Source organism: Leucopleurus acutus (genome assembly GCF_964270905.1).
Source record: "Leucopleurus acutus genome assembly, chromosome: 18".
Taxonomy (NCBI): domain Eukaryota; kingdom Metazoa; phylum Chordata; class Mammalia; order Artiodactyla; family Delphinidae; genus Leucopleurus; species Leucopleurus acutus.
Window position 1 is genome coordinate 32444910 of NC_139160.1, and position 18447 is coordinate 32463356.

At 38.3% G+C, this 18447-nt stretch overlaps 1 protein-coding gene across 4 annotated transcripts in view; it reads right to left on the minus strand.

The window, feature by feature from the left end:
* DIAPH3 (diaphanous related formin 3) overlaps window positions 1-18447 on the minus strand; it is a gene marked incomplete at both ends in the record, with an annotated part of 563043 nt that overhangs the window by 138979 nt on the left and 405617 nt on the right. For all 4 annotated transcript variants that reach the window (XM_082859704.1, XM_082859703.1, XM_082859702.1 and 1 more), the window contains 2 exons: window positions 94-150; window positions 666-761. In XM_082859704.1, the coding sequence (XP_082715830.1) occupies window positions 94-150; window positions 666-761 (153 nt within the window). The remainder of the gene's footprint in view (window positions 1-93; window positions 151-665; window positions 762-18447) is intronic.

Sequence of the window (18447 nt, forward strand, 5' to 3'; positions counted from 1 at the left end):
ACTCGAGAACTTCACAGCAACCTACTAAAATCACAGATCAAGAGGATAAAAGTAGATAAGGAGAATGTGCAATTTATGAATACAGTTTATTACCATGGTTACAAACTTTCAGAACAGGCTGAGACGCTGGACTGAGACTTCGCCGAATATCTGTTAAAAAATATATATAAAAGAATCTTAATATAGAGGTCTGTTCATCTCAGGAAGTATAACAGTATTCGACGTATTTCCAAGGTTAAGTATTTCTGGAAGCAAAGCAATGCTTCAATACCCTGAAATACTTGAAGCAATAATGTTATGACTTTTACTTCTCATTTAATTATGCTACTGTGAACTCCACTGGGATAAGGTACATATGGTTCTTTAGATGAGACCTGTCACACTAATCAGGCTTTTCCAGGTTCAGTGCATTGATTTGTTAATGTGCTACTGACACTGGCCAACTGGAACGCTTCTCTCTCTGACACTTGCAAGGGAAGGATTAAACAAACTTATAAAACTTCTGAAGAGTTTTTGCCCACAGCTCTGCATTCTTGACACATGACTTTAAAAGAATTACAAAAAGTGGGGGCGGGGGGGATGTTGGCGCGCGCGGGGTGCTGGGGGGGGGGTTGTTCTTTGTGATAGTCCCCTAGAAAGGAACAGGAAACAAGTGTAACGTTCACCTTTCGGCTTCGGTGTCCTTTTCCTTCGGTCGCGGAAGGCAGCCCCCGACTGCAAGGCCTCCAGCAGACTATCCATCACTCCTGTCTCATCACCCTCTGTGAAAAGAGATGCAGGGAATTCCATCAGCCCTCGGGGTTACCATAGCAATGTCAAAGCATGCGCAGAAACTGGTGATGGTATGGTAGGGGGAAAAAAGATCAGATGCCAGGACTAAGCCAGCAATTTCAAAATATGATATGACTTAACTCTCTCATAAATCAAATATCTTTTAATGAAATCTGTCTCATTAGTGTCCGTGTTACTGTCCACTAAAGAGAACCGAGTTCGATTGATTCACTTCAGAGCACTGTTTTTATAGTCTGGTGGCAAAATAACTTTAAATGGAAGGTGGTTCTAGTCATATCTGTGTCTCAGGTTATCATAAATCACATTTCCCTTGTAGAAATGGGTTATTTTCAAGGCATCGGCTCCTTTTCTAAAATCGACCAGGTGTGGGAGAGTATTTCTGTTGTCGTTATTGAGATTCTGCTGTCTAAACTTATACAAAATTATATTTCCAGGCTAATTTCTGTGAACGTGCTCCCAACAATTGATTCTTCATATCAGGATAATTGTCCCCAGACTTTAGGTGACACAGAACAATCACTGCAAACTTTTACAGAATGTATGAAAAGTTTGTCTTCTACAATGAAAAATAAACCAAAAGAGGCTCTCAAAAATCTAAATGATTATATCACATTATGATTAGTTTAAACTGATATTCTGTATATAATTGATGAAGATGTGGTTATAGAGCCATTTCTCTCTATCTGGTTATCTTGTAATAATCTATAGCTATTTACAGTTGTCAATGATGTTATTTAAAGGAAGTGGTTAAAAAAAAAAAGCTTCAAAGAAACTATTGGATCAACCTAAATTCATGAAAATGCCAAAATTTTTTTTTGTCCCTTAGAGAGAAGTTATTTTCAGGCATTCTCCATGAAATTGTATGTCTGGTATACTGTCATGTGTAAAGTACTAGAAAACTATTTTCCTCTGGATTTTTTATTTCTTCTTTTGAAACGCAATCCCTTTATAGGGAACAGATGACAAATGAATGCAGTAGAGTACAAATAACACATTCATTTACAGTTTATAAACAGATATGTGAATATAAACATGTGTCAGCCCTTTTCAATCTGGTTCTGTTTCATTTTTAGAGAAGTACTAAACCTCGTAGGTATAATCCAAAAACAGGTGGGTGAGAAACAGAGTATTTGGAGCTTGTTAACTTACACGTAAATTTAATTCTAAAGTGGCTTGATGGCTATTTTAATTAAAATACGTCAAATACTTCAGACACTTTAATTAGTAACTATCTGAAAATTTACACTCAAACTCAACTATATTTTTTCTAAAAAGAACTCCAGGTAAAGCTAAATATTTAAGGTTGTGAATATATTTCATTAGTAAAAGGAAACACTAAAGATTCTTTAGTAAGTTTGCTGTTGTTAGTGGTACTGATGACGTGACTGTGAAAGTATTACATGTGTATTATAAGCCTGAGCAGATGGGTAAACACGCTGATGCTGTTGGCAACAGGGATGCTTGCTGTGGGATGCGAGATACAAATATGGAGTGGGAGAAGGAGAGGAAGAACCATGAAGTGCTGGATTGGATCTAAAGGTATCATAGAAGATCAAGCTTTAAGAAAAATGCTTTTTCTAGCTTCGTGGCCCAAAAGAGCCTAGAAGTAATGACACTACAGTAGCAATGAGCACAGCTGGCCCTCAGATCTTGGTTTCTAAATATTATTACTCACTAATAGGAACCGGAATACTTAGAAAAATGGCTGATTCTAGGACTGAGATCAAGAAAGTATGAAATGAGTTGAGAAAATATTACTGTGCCAGAAAATAAGAAAGTGCTCAAAGACAGATAGGGATATATCAAAAGGGCAGAGGAGCCAGACTGAAGGATAGCCTTGGCCAAATTTAGGACAATTTGAGCACTGAATGGGTAATGATGGGAATGGATTATTACACACTGGAAAAAAGAATCATGCATCCATACTGATGCTGAAAATTTAAAAATTTATTAAATATCGGGGAAGAAAAAGCTCTGCTTTAAGTAAGAATGTGAACCAATAGATGTCAAAGATATAAAGAGGACCGAGTTCCATTAATATAAGAGATAGATAAGGGAAACAGAAAATTCACCATATCACAACTCACACAGTAAGAATTAATGAGGCAGAAATCATCAATGGTTACAAAACCCATTGTATGTAAGGTTATGGAGGAACATGGTATGGAGAAATCTCAAAGATATCACCTTACCCAACTAATCAAATTTGACATCACCAGTAATGGGGCACACTGACAATAATTGTCTCCTGAAGTGATGCAGTGAGATGGACACAATATAAACTGTGTAAAAATATTTAACCTGGGAATTCCCTGGAGGTCCAATGGTTAGGACTATGCACTTCCATTGCTGGGGGCACAGGTTTGATCCCTGGCTGGGGAACTAAGATCCCACAAGCCGTGCGGCATGGCCACAATAAATAAATAAATAAACAAAAGCTTAAATCCATCTTTAACAGAAACAACAAACAACAAAAAAATTTAACCTGCATCTAAATGTAAGGAAACCATCTTACAAATCCAAAGTGAGCGACATTCTGTGAAACAACTGTTCTGGTTTCTTAAAAATCATCAATATCATGAAAGACCAAGCAAGAGAAAGAGAGGAGAAAAGCTTAGGGAAGCAGCATTCTAGCTTAGAGGAGATTAAATAGACATGGCAACTAAATGCAACACACAATCTTCCATTAGCTCTCGGATTGTAAAAAAGTCACAGATGACATTATTGGGATAATTAGACAAATTTTAAATTTGCTGGGTATTAAGTAATTATATTGTACCAATGTTGGTTACCTGAGTTTGATAATTATATTATGATCAGGGAGGATAATGTCACTGTTCTTAGGAGATAGATGCTGACATGTTCAGGCTCACTAAACAACTGACATCACAGTTCCACGTTCCCAATTTCACACCTTTGATCACGCTGTTTTGTTTACACAGAACATCCTTCCCACTTTCTTCACCCATCTAACTCCTTCTCCTTCAAGATAGATAACTGAGAATCCTTTCCTGAGCTGTGTGTGCTGAACTGGTTGCCCCTCTGTGTCCTAATGACTTGTGGTACATATAGCAATAAATCCTTTACAATATTGTTTACTTGATGGTTTCTACCACAGAGAGTTTGTCGAGGGCAGGGATTGTGGTTTCCATTTATCTTTAACACCTAGCAAAGAAAGTGTTCATTAACGTATGTTGACTATATTAACAAATGAAGCACTAGCGTGGTCAGCTGGAAGGAGTCACCACGTAGAAGAATAAAGGTCACGATGGGGAGGGAAACAGCGGGAGCACATTCCCACCACCACTGTAAACAGCACAGCTTTGTTCCCTCCTTTCCCTGGGTTCACACAACCATTCAGTTGCCAAACCTTGCTCATGTACATGCCAGTATCCCAAGAAGTGATCCATTGTTTCCTTTTCTGACTAAACTTAATGTTGGTGGTCCAGAACTGAATTATTTTTCACCTGAAATATCGCATGAGTTGCCTAAAATGATGTTGCTTCTCGTTTCTCCCTAATTCTAATTCATCCCATAGAGCACTAAAGCGGAATTATGATCCCCTGGTCACAAATTTTCAATATCACTCACTTCCCACAATATAAAGTCCCAACCCTTTCTCTTGGCCCTGACACTGACTCCAACTGCTTTGTAAATCTTATCTCTGGTTTCCAACATCACAATCTGTTCTTCAGCTAAAGGCAACTGCCTGTGATTCTCCACAAACATTTTCTCTCCCATCCATCAGTCTCTACCTGGAACTTCGATCCTTGGTCTTGTCCCCCAGAGCTAATGGCTTTGCTTGGCCTTCATTCCCCACTCCCGCAATGGAAAGAATAGTGTATCAGAGAAAGAAGATCTGCATTCTAGTCTGAGCTGTCAACTGGCTACATGTTCCTACATGTTCCTGACATGTGCAATAGAGATAATACCTATCTAGGGTTGATGAGAGGATCAAATGAGATCATACAAATGAAAGCAGTGGTAAATTGCTAAGAGATAAAAAATGTAGGGAAATAAATTCATAAATGAACTCCATAGTGCACTATAGGAAGTTTATGTAATATCTGATTAGGTTTTCAGCATTGTTTTAGATCCATTATAAATTAAATAACTCTTTAATAGCATATGTGATTAATAACATCATTTCTAAGGGAAGCTCTGATCAGAAATACAGGTAGACTCTTAAAACAATCCAATGTGTAAGATGGAGACATAAAATGAAGATGTTTTTCCAAATGCTGAAAATGCATTTAGAATATTCATTTGACACATGTTTATTGAGGGCTATGATGCGCCAGAACATTACTAGGCATGAAGGATATCTAGATCCCAAGAATTAACAAGAAATGTTTTCAGCTCTCCAGAAGCAGAACAGTGTGCTAGGTATGGGAGGGTTCTATCGGAGATGTAAGTTTTCCTAGTGAATTATGACCTGGTGAACAAGCAGAAGTTGACCATGGCAGGGACTGGGGAGGGAACAGCATACCTGGAAGAAGAGATAGCAGGTTCAAAGGCAAAAGTTATAAATAAAAACAAAAGTGAGGTACAATAAAGTATTTAAAGGACTCATATTTATATTATTCTAATACAAACCAAAGAAATAAAAACTAGCCATTTTTATTGTAGACTAGAATTCAACTTCTTTAACTACAAGTCAATTGATATTCAAAATATTTATTATAGTCTCTCTCCTGCTGTTAAAACTCTTTTAAATAAATGGACTAACTGCAATAGTCAAAGCTGTGCTTTGTGTGAATAACATATCACCTTGTTTAATTTGTAAATCGTATTTTAAGAAGTCGTACAGCATCAAGGGAAATGGAGAAGGGAGAGGTAGGGATGAGATATTTTTAAAGGAGAATCAAGAGGATGTGAAGACAGGCAGAGGGGGATCTGCTAAGGAGATCACATGGGAGACAACTGGGCCATAGGAGAGAACAGTGGCTGAGAAACTAAAAGCAAATCTGCTGGGTTGACCATTTGGAAAAAGGATTGTTCCTTATTTCACAGACCTGTCAGAGAGTTTGGATAAAACAGTGACAGGTATATATACACAAATACCCAGCACATTTTTAAAAAAAATATTAGTATAAACCTAGAAATAATATTGTTGTCCAATAGGAAGTAATCATGGCATGTTAACTGGAGGGGTGATGAATATTTACACCATTGCACTATTATAAACACTGGCTATTCGTCTGACCATCAGGTATGATAAAATTATAATGTGAAGACAGCAGAGGTAAAGGAGAAGGGGTATACGAGGAAAGTATAAGCGGGGAGAGGGTATAAGGGAACTAAACCTTCTACCACTTAGGAACTCAGTGACTGAAAGGAAAAACTGACAAATAATAATCTAAGTACATTATCTAGAAATAAGGAAGAGGTAAATATCAGAAAAAAAAAAACCCACTAAGAATTAAAAGTGGTTGCCTCTGGGAAAGGGGAGGAAGTTGAGACGGTGAAGGAGAGTGTATTTTATTTTGCTATAAGCCTACTGTATTTCATTTAGGAATGTGCAGAAATCACACTGATACACACAAAGAAACTAAAAAAATTCCTGACAGGAAGAGGCAACCAAGAAGGAGGAGGAGGAGAGAAAGAGATTGCTTCTTGACCTTAACGTGCTTTCCTATGACAAGGGGAAGAAGACAGGTAACAAATGGTCCAATATACAATGATGAGCATTGTGATGGAGATCTCCACCCAGGAAGGACACCTGGCATAGGGCAGAGGGAGAAGGGAAAGCCGTCACAGAAGGCCTCCTGAAGACCTAAGACTTAAAGGAGTCTTTACATTTGCCAGAGCTTCCTGAAGAGGGAAGGCCCTGCAGAGTTCACAGAACAGCTGTACAGGGGACATGAAACACTTGGGAGAACTCTCATGTCCATGGGAATGGAGGGCAGGTTACAGTAGGGGTTACTGAGAGGTGATGCTGAGGAGACAGGTAGTGGCCAAATCACCAAGCGCTGAAGAACATTCCAGACTGTGAAGTTTGGAAGGGAGCCATTAACTTATTTTAAATGAAGAATTAACATGGTCAAATTTCTACTTTACAAAGATCACTCTGAGAAGAGACAAGACAAAGGGCAAGGAAAATAAGGAGAAGGCAGGTTTCCTGGTTTAAGTCCAGGCAAAATGCGATTGTGGGAATCAGGTAAAGAAGAGGAGTGGTGAAAAAGGAAAAGAGAAAGGAGGAAAAACAGAAAAATCTTGGTCTGCGTGGATGTGAGTACTAAAAAATGAAGTCGAGGCTAATTTCCAAGTATCCGGTTCGGCCAGTTGGATATATGTTGGTATTATTCACCAAGTACTGAATTATTTTTGTTTCATGGTAGAATGGGGCTGAGACAAGAGAAGAATTCAGTTTGGATATGTTGAGATCTTCATGAGATATCCAACTGCAGGTGATTAAAGGTGTCTAGAAGGATGATGGTTTCACAGGTTTAAAACTTGGGGGAGAGGAATTAATTATACTAACAAGTTGAACTTAGAAGCATACTGGTCGTACTGGAAGCTATAGAAAAGAACATAAACATAGTGAAATGGTAATGAACACAAGTTTTGAATTTAGACAACCTGTATTTAAATTCTGGCTTTCCAATTAGAAATCAGTGTGGCTTTGGGAAAATTACTTAACCTTACTAACCTCCATTATTTTTTCCTCAACTTTGATGTGTGATTAATAATAGCGCCTACTTCACAATATTATTGGGAGGATTAAAGGAGATAAATCACGTGTAACACTCAGCAGAGTGCCTGGCACATCATAAGAACTTAATAACAGTTAATCTTTGCTGTGGTCATTACTGATGTTATGGCAGAGCATCAGTTCTGTTAGGAAGGGTGTGTGTAGACATAAGGAAAGAGCTGAGGGGAAGCCACATGGCAAGCTAATATGCAAAGGGGATTTTAGGAGGAACCAACTGTTCTCAACCTGTGACCATTTTCCATTGTGTTCACTTTGCACGTGCTTCCAGAGCTCCCCTTTTCACTCCCACAGTCTCTGGCACACTTTCTTTAAGTCTCATTACATTTGATATGACTTTAGTAGTAGTAAGACATATAATAACCACCTGGAATTTGGCAAGAGGATAGGGAAGGAAAGCTCAGTTTCTCCAAAGAATTGTTGAAAGTGTGCAGCTGATACTCAAAATTCAGAGACTCAGAATTTAACCCACCTCTTTCTAAAAGAAACACAAGACAGTTGCCCCAACAAAACTACATGAATTTACTGTTCATGCTGCTAGTTACAGACCTTCTGGGGACAAAGCTGTATTTGATTTACTTGCTAACCTAGTTCAGTCTTTAACCTTCTAGAACAAAGCTCAAAATACTACTTAACCCAGACAGCAAAAAGACAGGAATAACACAAAACAACATCTTCGAACATGTCTTAATCTAGATGTGAAACTGAAAATTTATTTGAGTCAAGGGAATTAGCCAATTTTCATTGGGATTTAACTGATAAAATGATAATTAGAAGAGTTCTCTTGTATATTATAATGACTGACTCAACCATGAGAAGTGGAATTTTATATTTAGAAACCCAATACTTTAATATTTCTGGTTTTATTCACTATTCTTCATTATTTGCATATCTTGAATTAAATATATTTCCTGTTACAAGTTAGAAGGAAAAATGTAGCATCTTTTACAACGAAGTAAGGTTGTTTTCCTTTTTTCCAAAAGAAACTTAAGAGCAAAGTCAAGGAGCCAAAGTGTTGGGCTTAAATCTTGGCTCTTGCCAGCTGTGTGCCCCTTAAAGACCATCTTGTGCCTCCCTATTTCCTCCTCTATAAGATGGGGATAATAATAGTACGCTCCTCAAAAGGCTGTTGTGAGGATTAAGTGAGCTAATACATGTAAAGAGCTTAGGATAATGCCTCACACACAGTAAGGCTTCAATAAATATTACGATTATTTTTAATATTATGATGACTCTTCTTTTTCACTAATATGGCACACATTGCTGAATGGCCAGTGCAACACATCCATTCCCTACCCTCTCTTTGTCTGCTTCCACTACAGAAGCTGGAAAAGTTAAAACCTCATTTTCCAAAGCTTCCTTGTAGTGAAGCTGAGGGTGGCCCTACGATGCATTTCTGACTGATAAAGTGTAAGTGATCACCTGTATGGTGCTGCTAGAAACAGAAGAGGCAGATGCTGATAGCCACTCTCCCCCTTCCTCCTATCTTGAATATCTACCGGAGCTGTGACAGCTGTGGCTGCCATCGCACGTTGCTACCCCTTCTCGCTACCTTGAATATGCTTGGACATGTGACAGTCATCATAACTCTGAGCACAGACCACGGGGCCATTCTTTTAGTTGCTCTGGATAAAATATAAGGCTATATTTTTCAAAGCTTCAGTGAAAACTATTTTGCAGATACATTTGAATGTGTAAACCATAATTATTATACTATTACATTGTATTCAGACTGGAATCTAAATGATTTCATGTCTTACAGTAAGTAGAGTTATAGAGATATTTGTAAAATAAAGAATTTTTCTTATATGAACTCTCCAGTCTCAAAAAGAAAAAAAAATCCATTACTGGATGTCATATATAAAGCATGGTTCTATTCTAATTATACAAACCACCAAGAAAAAGGGGTAAAATAAATATACTGTTATATATAAATCAAAGTGTATTGTTATTAACTTTTAATCTCCAGATTTCTTATGATCTAGATTCTGTTGTAAGAAAGTGATTTTGGCATCATAGTCATTCAGCTTAACTCATGAAGATATCTAATTTACCTTCTTCTGGAATTTTTTATGAAAGTTCTTTCATTTTAAAAACTAATATAAACAGTTGACCAAATTCCAGAAAAATAAGTTACTTGTCTGCTCACTTAATTCTCCTCTCAAATAAAAAGGGCATAACCACTTTCGGAATGTAAGCACACTTAGGCACAAAATTTAAAGAAACCATATAGTCAATGAATGAGTTTGTCATTACGAAATATTATAGCAAAAACTTAGTTGTGCTGCATTAAATAGACATCCAACATTAAAAAAATACACCAAAACACAACTTCAATCAGACAGACAGAATTTCCCAAAATGTGTACCACAGAACGCTAGACCCATGAGAAGCTCTGTGTGTGTGTCCATGCGTGTGTACTGTGGGGGAAGTAGGGCGGTTCTGTTGTCAGATATGCTTGGAAAATAATGTATAGTATATATTGCTCTTGGCAATTCATATTGAGTATTGAAACGAAATTCATGGTTGAATTTCACATTGACTAAGAAAACTCAATTCATGACTCATGATAAATGTGGCGTTTCAAATCAGTAGAGGATAAGAAAAGATTCAATAACTACTATGATGGTAGTTTATTTGGATCCCACCCTGCTATTTATACCAAAATAAATCCCAGTGGATCAACTATTTCAACATGAAAAAATTAAATTGCAAAATATAGCAGACAGTATAGAAAAGTATATTTTTCATTGGTTCTGAAAGGAGACGATTTTCCTGGGAAAAATCTGAATACCCAAATGTCATATAGTTTGTACTATAATAAATGTCTATAAATCACAAGAACAATAAGAACAAAGTCTACACATAAACAATGAAAGGAGAAACCAGGGGAAAAAAAAATTGAAAACAGGTATTCCCTAAAACTGATTTTCTTGAAATAAAGAACATTATGACTCAGGAAAAAAAAAAAAAAATCAACAATCAATAAAAAAATAACAAAAAATCAGGCAAATAATATGTTCAGGGAATCCATCATAAAGACAAACAAATAGGGCTTTTATATAGAGGATATAATCCACAACGTCATTCATAATTAAAGATTTTCCACGTACATCAATGAGAGATCATTTTTACCTATTAGCATGGCAATAATAACAACTGAGGATAATTGGTAAAGGTTGGAAAACAGATCATTCCACACATTATTGGTGGAAATATAAAACTAATGCAACCTCTTGGGAATGCAATTTGGCAATCTGTATCAGAAATAAAACTGCACATACCATTTGATGAAATGATTTTTTTCTAAGAAAATTATCTTACTTGTAACTCATGAGTGCAAGGGCATATGTACAAGGATGTTTATTACAATGTTTATAATAACAAGTGATTGAAAATGACCTAAATGCCCATCTGCAAGAGACAGACTTAATAAACTATGACATTCATATACTAAAATATGCCGAGATGAGGAAAAAATAATGAAGCATATTTAAATTGTTGATATGGACCATATCCAAAACATAGTAAGTGAAAAAAGCCAATCACTTATCAATGAGGACATTGAGTACAGACCTTTCTATGATCACTCACGGCTATTAGCTACAAAGCAGAGGATAAATTTCCTGACTTCCTGCTTAGCAATTACTCCACCACATGATGTTGAAGAAAGGCACTAACTAATCATTCTTTCTGTGTTAAGTGTTTGTTAAAATATCTCGCATGTAAGTATCCAAGTGACCAACTCTGATTAGCTTGTTCACAGTGACCTTTTCTAACAATTACTAAAGAAAACAAAATTTAAAACCAGTATTGTCTCCCTGGCAAAAAGAACATTGCCAAGGTTGTGTGTTGTACAGGGCTGAGTGTGCTGAACAGAGGTCTTCAGATGCAAAAGTACAGAGTGTCTGGGGAAAAATAATGTATCTATTTACATACATATGTAGACGTGAAATGATAATGACATTTAACAAGATGTGACTATCACTCACAGTGAACACCCATGACCCTATAATCACAGAGTAACCCAGAGAGGAAAAGGTTAATTACACGGTAGAACACCACCATTCTAAGCAGAAGTTTAACTTGTCACCCACAAGAGCTTCATTTTATCCTGAGAAATTAGTCTGACAGTGCTTAAGCTCGGCAATTGCTTACTTCCTGTTGAAAACATATTAGATGTATTTTAAACTTGTTTTAATATTTTCATATATTAGAAAAATCTGAAAAGACTTTTCAATGGCTTTGTTCCTCATGAAGTTTTTGAACAAAGAATGATATGATTTCAGATAGAGAAAATAAAAATGCTTATTCAATACCAAGAATCAAGGGGAGGCTAAGCTAGGGAATAGAGGTGATTTTGCAGGAATTTTCTTTCAGGAGAAGCTGGGACAAACGGACTTGAGGCCATGAGAGGCCACTCTCAACCAGCGGTACCTGGAAGAGTGAATGGGGCCCAGAGGGAACCACCAGTCATGCTGTGACAGCAGCATATGGTGCATACTGGAAGAAGGGGAAAATAAGGTCAGGAAGGGAGGCTGAAGGAGCTTGGATTCAAGGCTGAAGAACTGCCATAGAATGTTTTTGAAAGGTGTGAAATAATCAAAATTGGACTTCACTATGATTAAAGCTGGCACAGTGTGAAGGTGTCAAGCCTGGGTGACTGGGAAAACAGTGGTATCATTAACCCAAAATGAGAACATAAAAATCAGGTTTTATGTGGAACATGACAAGTTAGGTTTTAGATGAACTGATTCTGAGGTGCTGGCAGAATAGTCAAACTCTTTTGTCCAGGAAGTAGTTGGAAATATAAAACTATAAAGTCTGTAGTTCAATTCAATCTTACAAATGTGCACCAAGGAATATGTGGCAGGCACTGAAACCAGGCCCTGCCCTGTTCTCATGGGACTTGCAGTCTTAGGGCAATTTCAACACATAATTCGTCACTACCTGTATGACGAATGTTCCAAAAAAGAAAGCCAAGTGGTATGAAATTGCTTAATACAGAGGCAGTAGGTTAGAGGTATAGCTATGGCTGCCCAGTGATGATTTCAGGGGTTATTCTTTGGTACCTGTACTTGTATTTGCACTTAAATTTCTGAAGATAGGTTTTATTTGTACTTTAAAACACATGACCCTATAGATAGCACAGTAAACAGTGGAAATTTGTGTATTAGTATTTTGGGTGCCAAGAATGTAGTCAAGTGCCACCTCACTACTGCCAATCCTGCCCAAAGTAATTTTACTAGATTCAGGTTCTAGGTTCATTTCGAATATGAATTTGTGGTTCAAAGTACTAAGTATTCATTATTTTTTCAGTTCATTTCAAAGGAGAAATACAGATTTCTTCTGCACAAATATAGTATTCCTTCCCCAATCAGATGCAGGAATTATGACATTAATATTACAAACTGAAGATATTTTAAAATCCTAATCAGGTTAACAGCAACATATTTTTGAAAGAAAGGAAGTCAGAAAAGATAATAAGGCAAGTCTGAATGAGTGGAAAGTGAGGAGGAAAAGGAATTGACACATGCTTTGAGAAAGCAAATAACACAGAAAAGAAAAGAAAATGGGAGACAACTGAACTTTTGATTAACTCATTTACGACTGCAAAGAAACTGAGGCAAAAATGTGCTAAACTCTCTCAATAGAACAATGGAAGTTTTTCCCTCAGCTACAAAAAGCTGACAAAATGAATACAGAAGCCCCTAAATAAAAACTGATATTAGGTAAGTTTGAGAACAATTTTATTTAGAAAAGAAAAAATGCATAACAAAAAGAACATAAACTAAATGTGAGTTAGATATATGAGGAAACATCATTGAATGCCCATGTACTAGGATCTGTGTGGAGCATTTTACCTAGATTTTCTGATATAATCTCCAGCCCTGCAAGGTAGCTATTATCAGATCCATTTTAAAGCCAGGGAACCTGAAGCCCGCAGAGGTAAAGTAATGCACCAAAAGCCCTACAACAGGTAGGTAGCAAAGGGGAGGTTTTGAACCAAAATCTTTGGATTCTGAAACTGACATTCTTTCCATTACACTCACTTTTCTTGACCCTCTGTATTGTGACACACTGATACTACGATCCTCTAGATACTCCGTATCTGCGTTGTGTGATAACTGAGAAGTACTCAGACCCTCAGCTTTGTTGAGCTGTACTTAGAGTTGCTTTAGGAAATGCCTCAGGGCACAAAGAGACAGTGGCTTTCATAGCTGGGAACTCAACCAACAAGCACAGATTAGGCCTCCCCAAATTCACTGGGAGCCAGGCACCTTTTTCCAGAACCAGGTGATAAGTGAGATGCAGGTCACTGATGACTCCTTCCTTATAGGGAAAGGCCAGCTACAGTTGGATTAAAACCTTGAGGCCAGTCAAACCACTATCACTATCATTCTCAGTTACTCCATCTAAGAGATAAGTTCTTTCTGATCCCTATTTCTTCCAGTATTTATTAACATAAGCAACTTCTCTACTATCTTGATGTCTTCAATGAACACTCCTTTCACTGCAACTGGAAAACTGGAGGGATGATCTCCCTGCCCCCTTCTAGCTGACATTGCTCATCCTCTCATACTTCTTTGTCATCTGACTTTGTCACCTGACTCAGTCTTCCTCTGCCAGTCAAGTCTTGCCATCATCCTGCATGAATTCAACTCCATGTGAACTACTAATCCAACAGCAAATGAGTTCCTTGACCTCCCTCATCTCCAGGGACGAATCCTTTCTCCCTACTTTCCGTCACCCACCCTCACATCCATAATCTGAACTTTACTACCATCCACAACTATTTTATTTCTATTAATTTGGATTCATACAAGCCATCTGTCCTTATTTTCTCTCTCTTTGTCCCTCTCCCTCCCCCTAACCCTCGTCCTGTCATCTATCCACGGAAATCTCCTACACCCTGGCCCCACTGTCTTCACTTCCTTGCCTATCCGTGGTTCATCACTTTGACCATGGTTCACTGGCCAATATCTTATTTTCCTCCTCCATTACGGTCCTTTCTCAGACTACTGGTGAAACTTAAATGAACTGAAAATTCTATCTTCTTGGCACTACACACTAGCTGCTGAATAACTGTGGTGAAAAATAATACTGCAGGATCAGGGCTGGTACATAATCACAGCTACCAACCTCAACTGGATTCTTAGTACTATCTAACACACCATCTATGTTTTACCTGGAGGCTCTCACTCCCACTCCCTGAGAGGGGCTGTTTCAATGCTTCTTTCAAGGCTTTCAACTGACTACCCTTCCTCAGCAGAGCACTTGCTCTATTTCATATATAAAATAGAAACTACTTGATGAAAAAAAACCCTTAACTTCCTACCATCAAATCTACAAATGTATCTGCACCTGGGCCCAGTTTTTTCTCCTTCCCACTCATCACATTAGCAGAGCATGTCACTTTCCAAGACAACTTCCTCCACCTGTGCTGATATCTCATCCTCCACACTCTTTCCAGCTGCCCTCAGGACCTTGCTCTATTGAGTATCATTCTTCCCCAACTTCCTTTCCTTCCTCATTTTCCCCAACCTACAATTAAACAAATTCAAACACACGCTTTGCCCTTTCGACACCAAACCCCTCTAGCTACTACCTTTCTTACTTCTCAGTCTCCCTTTCCATACTCATTTATCAACCCTCTCCTCTCTCCTTAGAGCTGATGTCAATGGGACAATTGTCAGTCTGTTTATTCTATGATCTCTTGGCAGCATTTGACATTATTGACTACCCTTTCTCCTTTGAAATGGTCTCTTCCCTGGGCTTCATGATACCAGAATTTCTTAGTTCCCCTCCCACCTCCACGGCGACTCCTTCTCACACTCTCTTCCTGGCTCCTCTTCCTCTGCCTACACGTACACCATTCCTCACAGTCTCCACTGGCATTTTAACTCCCACAGCTTTGCATGTTGAGAACTCCAAGTTTCCATCACCAGAGCACAAGCTCTACTCCTGAGCTCTGGCTACAGTGACCAACAATCCCCATTTGCCAAAGACTAAGGGGTTTCCTGGAATACAGGGCTTACAGTGCTAAAACTGGGAAAGGCTCAGGCAAACTGGGATGAGTTGGGCACCCTAGACCATACCCAATCATTCACTAGACATGGTAACTCAGGTGTCCTACAGATACTTCATCACCATTTCCCCCAAACTTCATCTTGTCCTGGTGTTCCTTATCTCAGTGAAAGGCACCACCTGTTAAAGTCAGATGGCAGCTGTTGAAGACAGGTATACACAGAAGGATCTCTCTATCTCAAAGCACTGAGTTCCCAGTCTCTTTTTTTACTGGGGAAATATCCAATAAGTTTCCTATAGAACCTGTTAGCACTTACAAATTCTCCCCAATGAAAAAACAACAAAAACTAATGTATTTTTTATCTGAAAAGTTACAGATCTACTGGAGAGCTCCAGTGGGGCAACATTTCTTTCCTCGATGCCAGTGCCACGTTCTTTTGCCATTCATGTTCTTGACACTAATTCTATAAATTATAAAATTATAAAATTTATAAAATTTCTTCTTTAAACTCCTTTGGATATTTCTAACATGCTGTTATGGAATGGTTAATTTTCCTCTTCAATAAGCTAAAATAAAGCAATGTTTCTCGAGTAAGGAAACTCTGGGAAACAGCTTGTATTAACTTATGAATACCTCAGCCTGAAGACATGGTACATGTCCTGCAGGTCACTGGGAAGCAAAATGGTTGCGCTTCACAGCTTATTCTGTAAATCTGGGGTCCCCAACCCCTGGGCCACGGACCGATACCAGTCCATGGTCTGTTAGGAACCGGGCCGCACAGCAGGAGGTGAGCCGAGGGCGAGTGAGAAGCTTCATCTGTATTTACAGCTGCTCCCCATTGCTCACATTACCGCCTGAGCTCCGCCTCCTGTCAGGTCAGCGGCAGAATTAGATTCTCATAGGAGCATAAACCCTATTGTAAACTGCTCATGTGAGGGATCTAGGTTGTGTGCTCCTTATGAGAATCTAATGCCTGATGACCTGAGGTGTAGCTGAGGCGGTGATGCTAGCGCTGGGGAGCAGCTGCAAATACAGATTATCATTAGCAGAGAGGTTTGACTGCACAGAGACCATAATAAATCAATTGCCTGCAGACTCATATCAAAACCCTATCAGTGAGTGGCAACCCTCTCCTCTCTCCTTAGAGCTGCAGACTCATATCAAAACCCTATCAGTGAGTGGCAACCCTCTCCTCTCTCCTTAGAGCTGCAGACTCATATCAAAACCCTATCAGTGAGTGGCAAGTGACAATTAAGCTGCATCTTATGGAGTAGACTAGACATAAGCAACAGACTTCGGGTGTCACTCTCTCCCATCACCTCCAGATGGGACCATCTAGTTACAGGAAAACAAGCTCAGGGCTCCCACTGACTCTGCATTATGGTGAGTTGTATAACTATTTCATTATATATTACAATGTAATAATAATAGAAATAAAGTGCACAATAAATGTAATACACCTGAATCATCCTGAAACCATCCCCTCACCCCCCTTCCGTGGAAAAACTGTCTTCCATGAAACTGGTCCCTGGTGCCAGAAAGGTTGGGGAGCACTGCTGTAAATGGTCTGTGGACCTCAGTTATCTCCACATGACTCCTGACTCTGGGTGTGCTCAATCAAACAATGCCTTTAAACTGCTTGGACAAGTAAAATACAGCCCAGTGCACAAAGGAGAATGAAGAAAAGTTTCAGATTAAGAATCTACAAGAGAAGAGCAAGATCTAAGACTCTTTAGACTGAAGAAAATAAGGGAAATAAATAACTTCATGGTACTCAACTTATCATATTTACATCTCCTCATCTTAATTCAGCACCAGACAGTAAAGAGGCTTAAGTTACAATGAAAACTTGAGACCAAATTACAGAGTTATTGGAAAAGAAACAATTAACACAGGATTAGACTGCCTGATGGGAAAGGGAAATGGTGTCCTTTCCTTTTTCTCAAATTTAAGAAGATATTCTCTTCTATTTCTGGGAGTTTAGGTATAACATTGTTGAAATGGGAGCCTTGCTGTGCTTTCACAACTTGAAACCTCTTACTAGACACACAGCTACAAACGTATATGATGATTTTCCATGCTCCATATATTCATCTAAGCGTGAACTTCCCATTTTCATCCTCTTGCCAGCCATCTTGTGATCACATTTGTACATATTAGTGCTTTCACCAGGGGGTATATGCATCAGTAAGAGGAGAAGCTGAAATAAGATTAGTTAATTTGCTACTTCATTAACAGCTGTGGTAAAAAGTCCAAAGAGAAAGGAGCTTGAAACTAGCTAAAATGAGGGGTTTGCATTGTAAGCGAATCTAAATTATCTATGTCCCCTACTCCTGTGGATAACTGGGAGTCAGCTGTGCACACATCTGTGGGTGTTTATAAACATTCACCATCTGTGAGAAGCTTATGGGTTGTAAATGGTGAGCTAATTAGTGAAATGTTAGTCATTCCTAATGACAGTTTTTATGGATAAAGGTTTTACCCAGGTTAAATTGATCTCGGAACCTTGTTGATCACTGGAGGCTACTCTACGTTTTATTACAAGACTGAGGACCTACACTACGCTGTATAAGTCACACATTAAAGATGCATTATAACTAGATCAGGCTGCTAGTTTATGCATGTTAATGAGTTCTGCTCTTAATAGACTGAAGTGCTGATTGAGTATATGTCAGGGAAGATGAGAAGTTGTCAATCTGTAAAAAGGTCAACCGGTTCTATAATAAATGGCATTTTCATTTCTGTTCTACATACATACTAACCACGTTCCATTCAGAAAATTAAGATAGCATAGAAGCAAACTAGTAATTGACATGAGACAATTCATTACTGAAAAGATTTGCCCATATACATACATACATACATATCTGCATATATACATATTTGCCTAAGTTCCCCATATCAGTAACTTTTT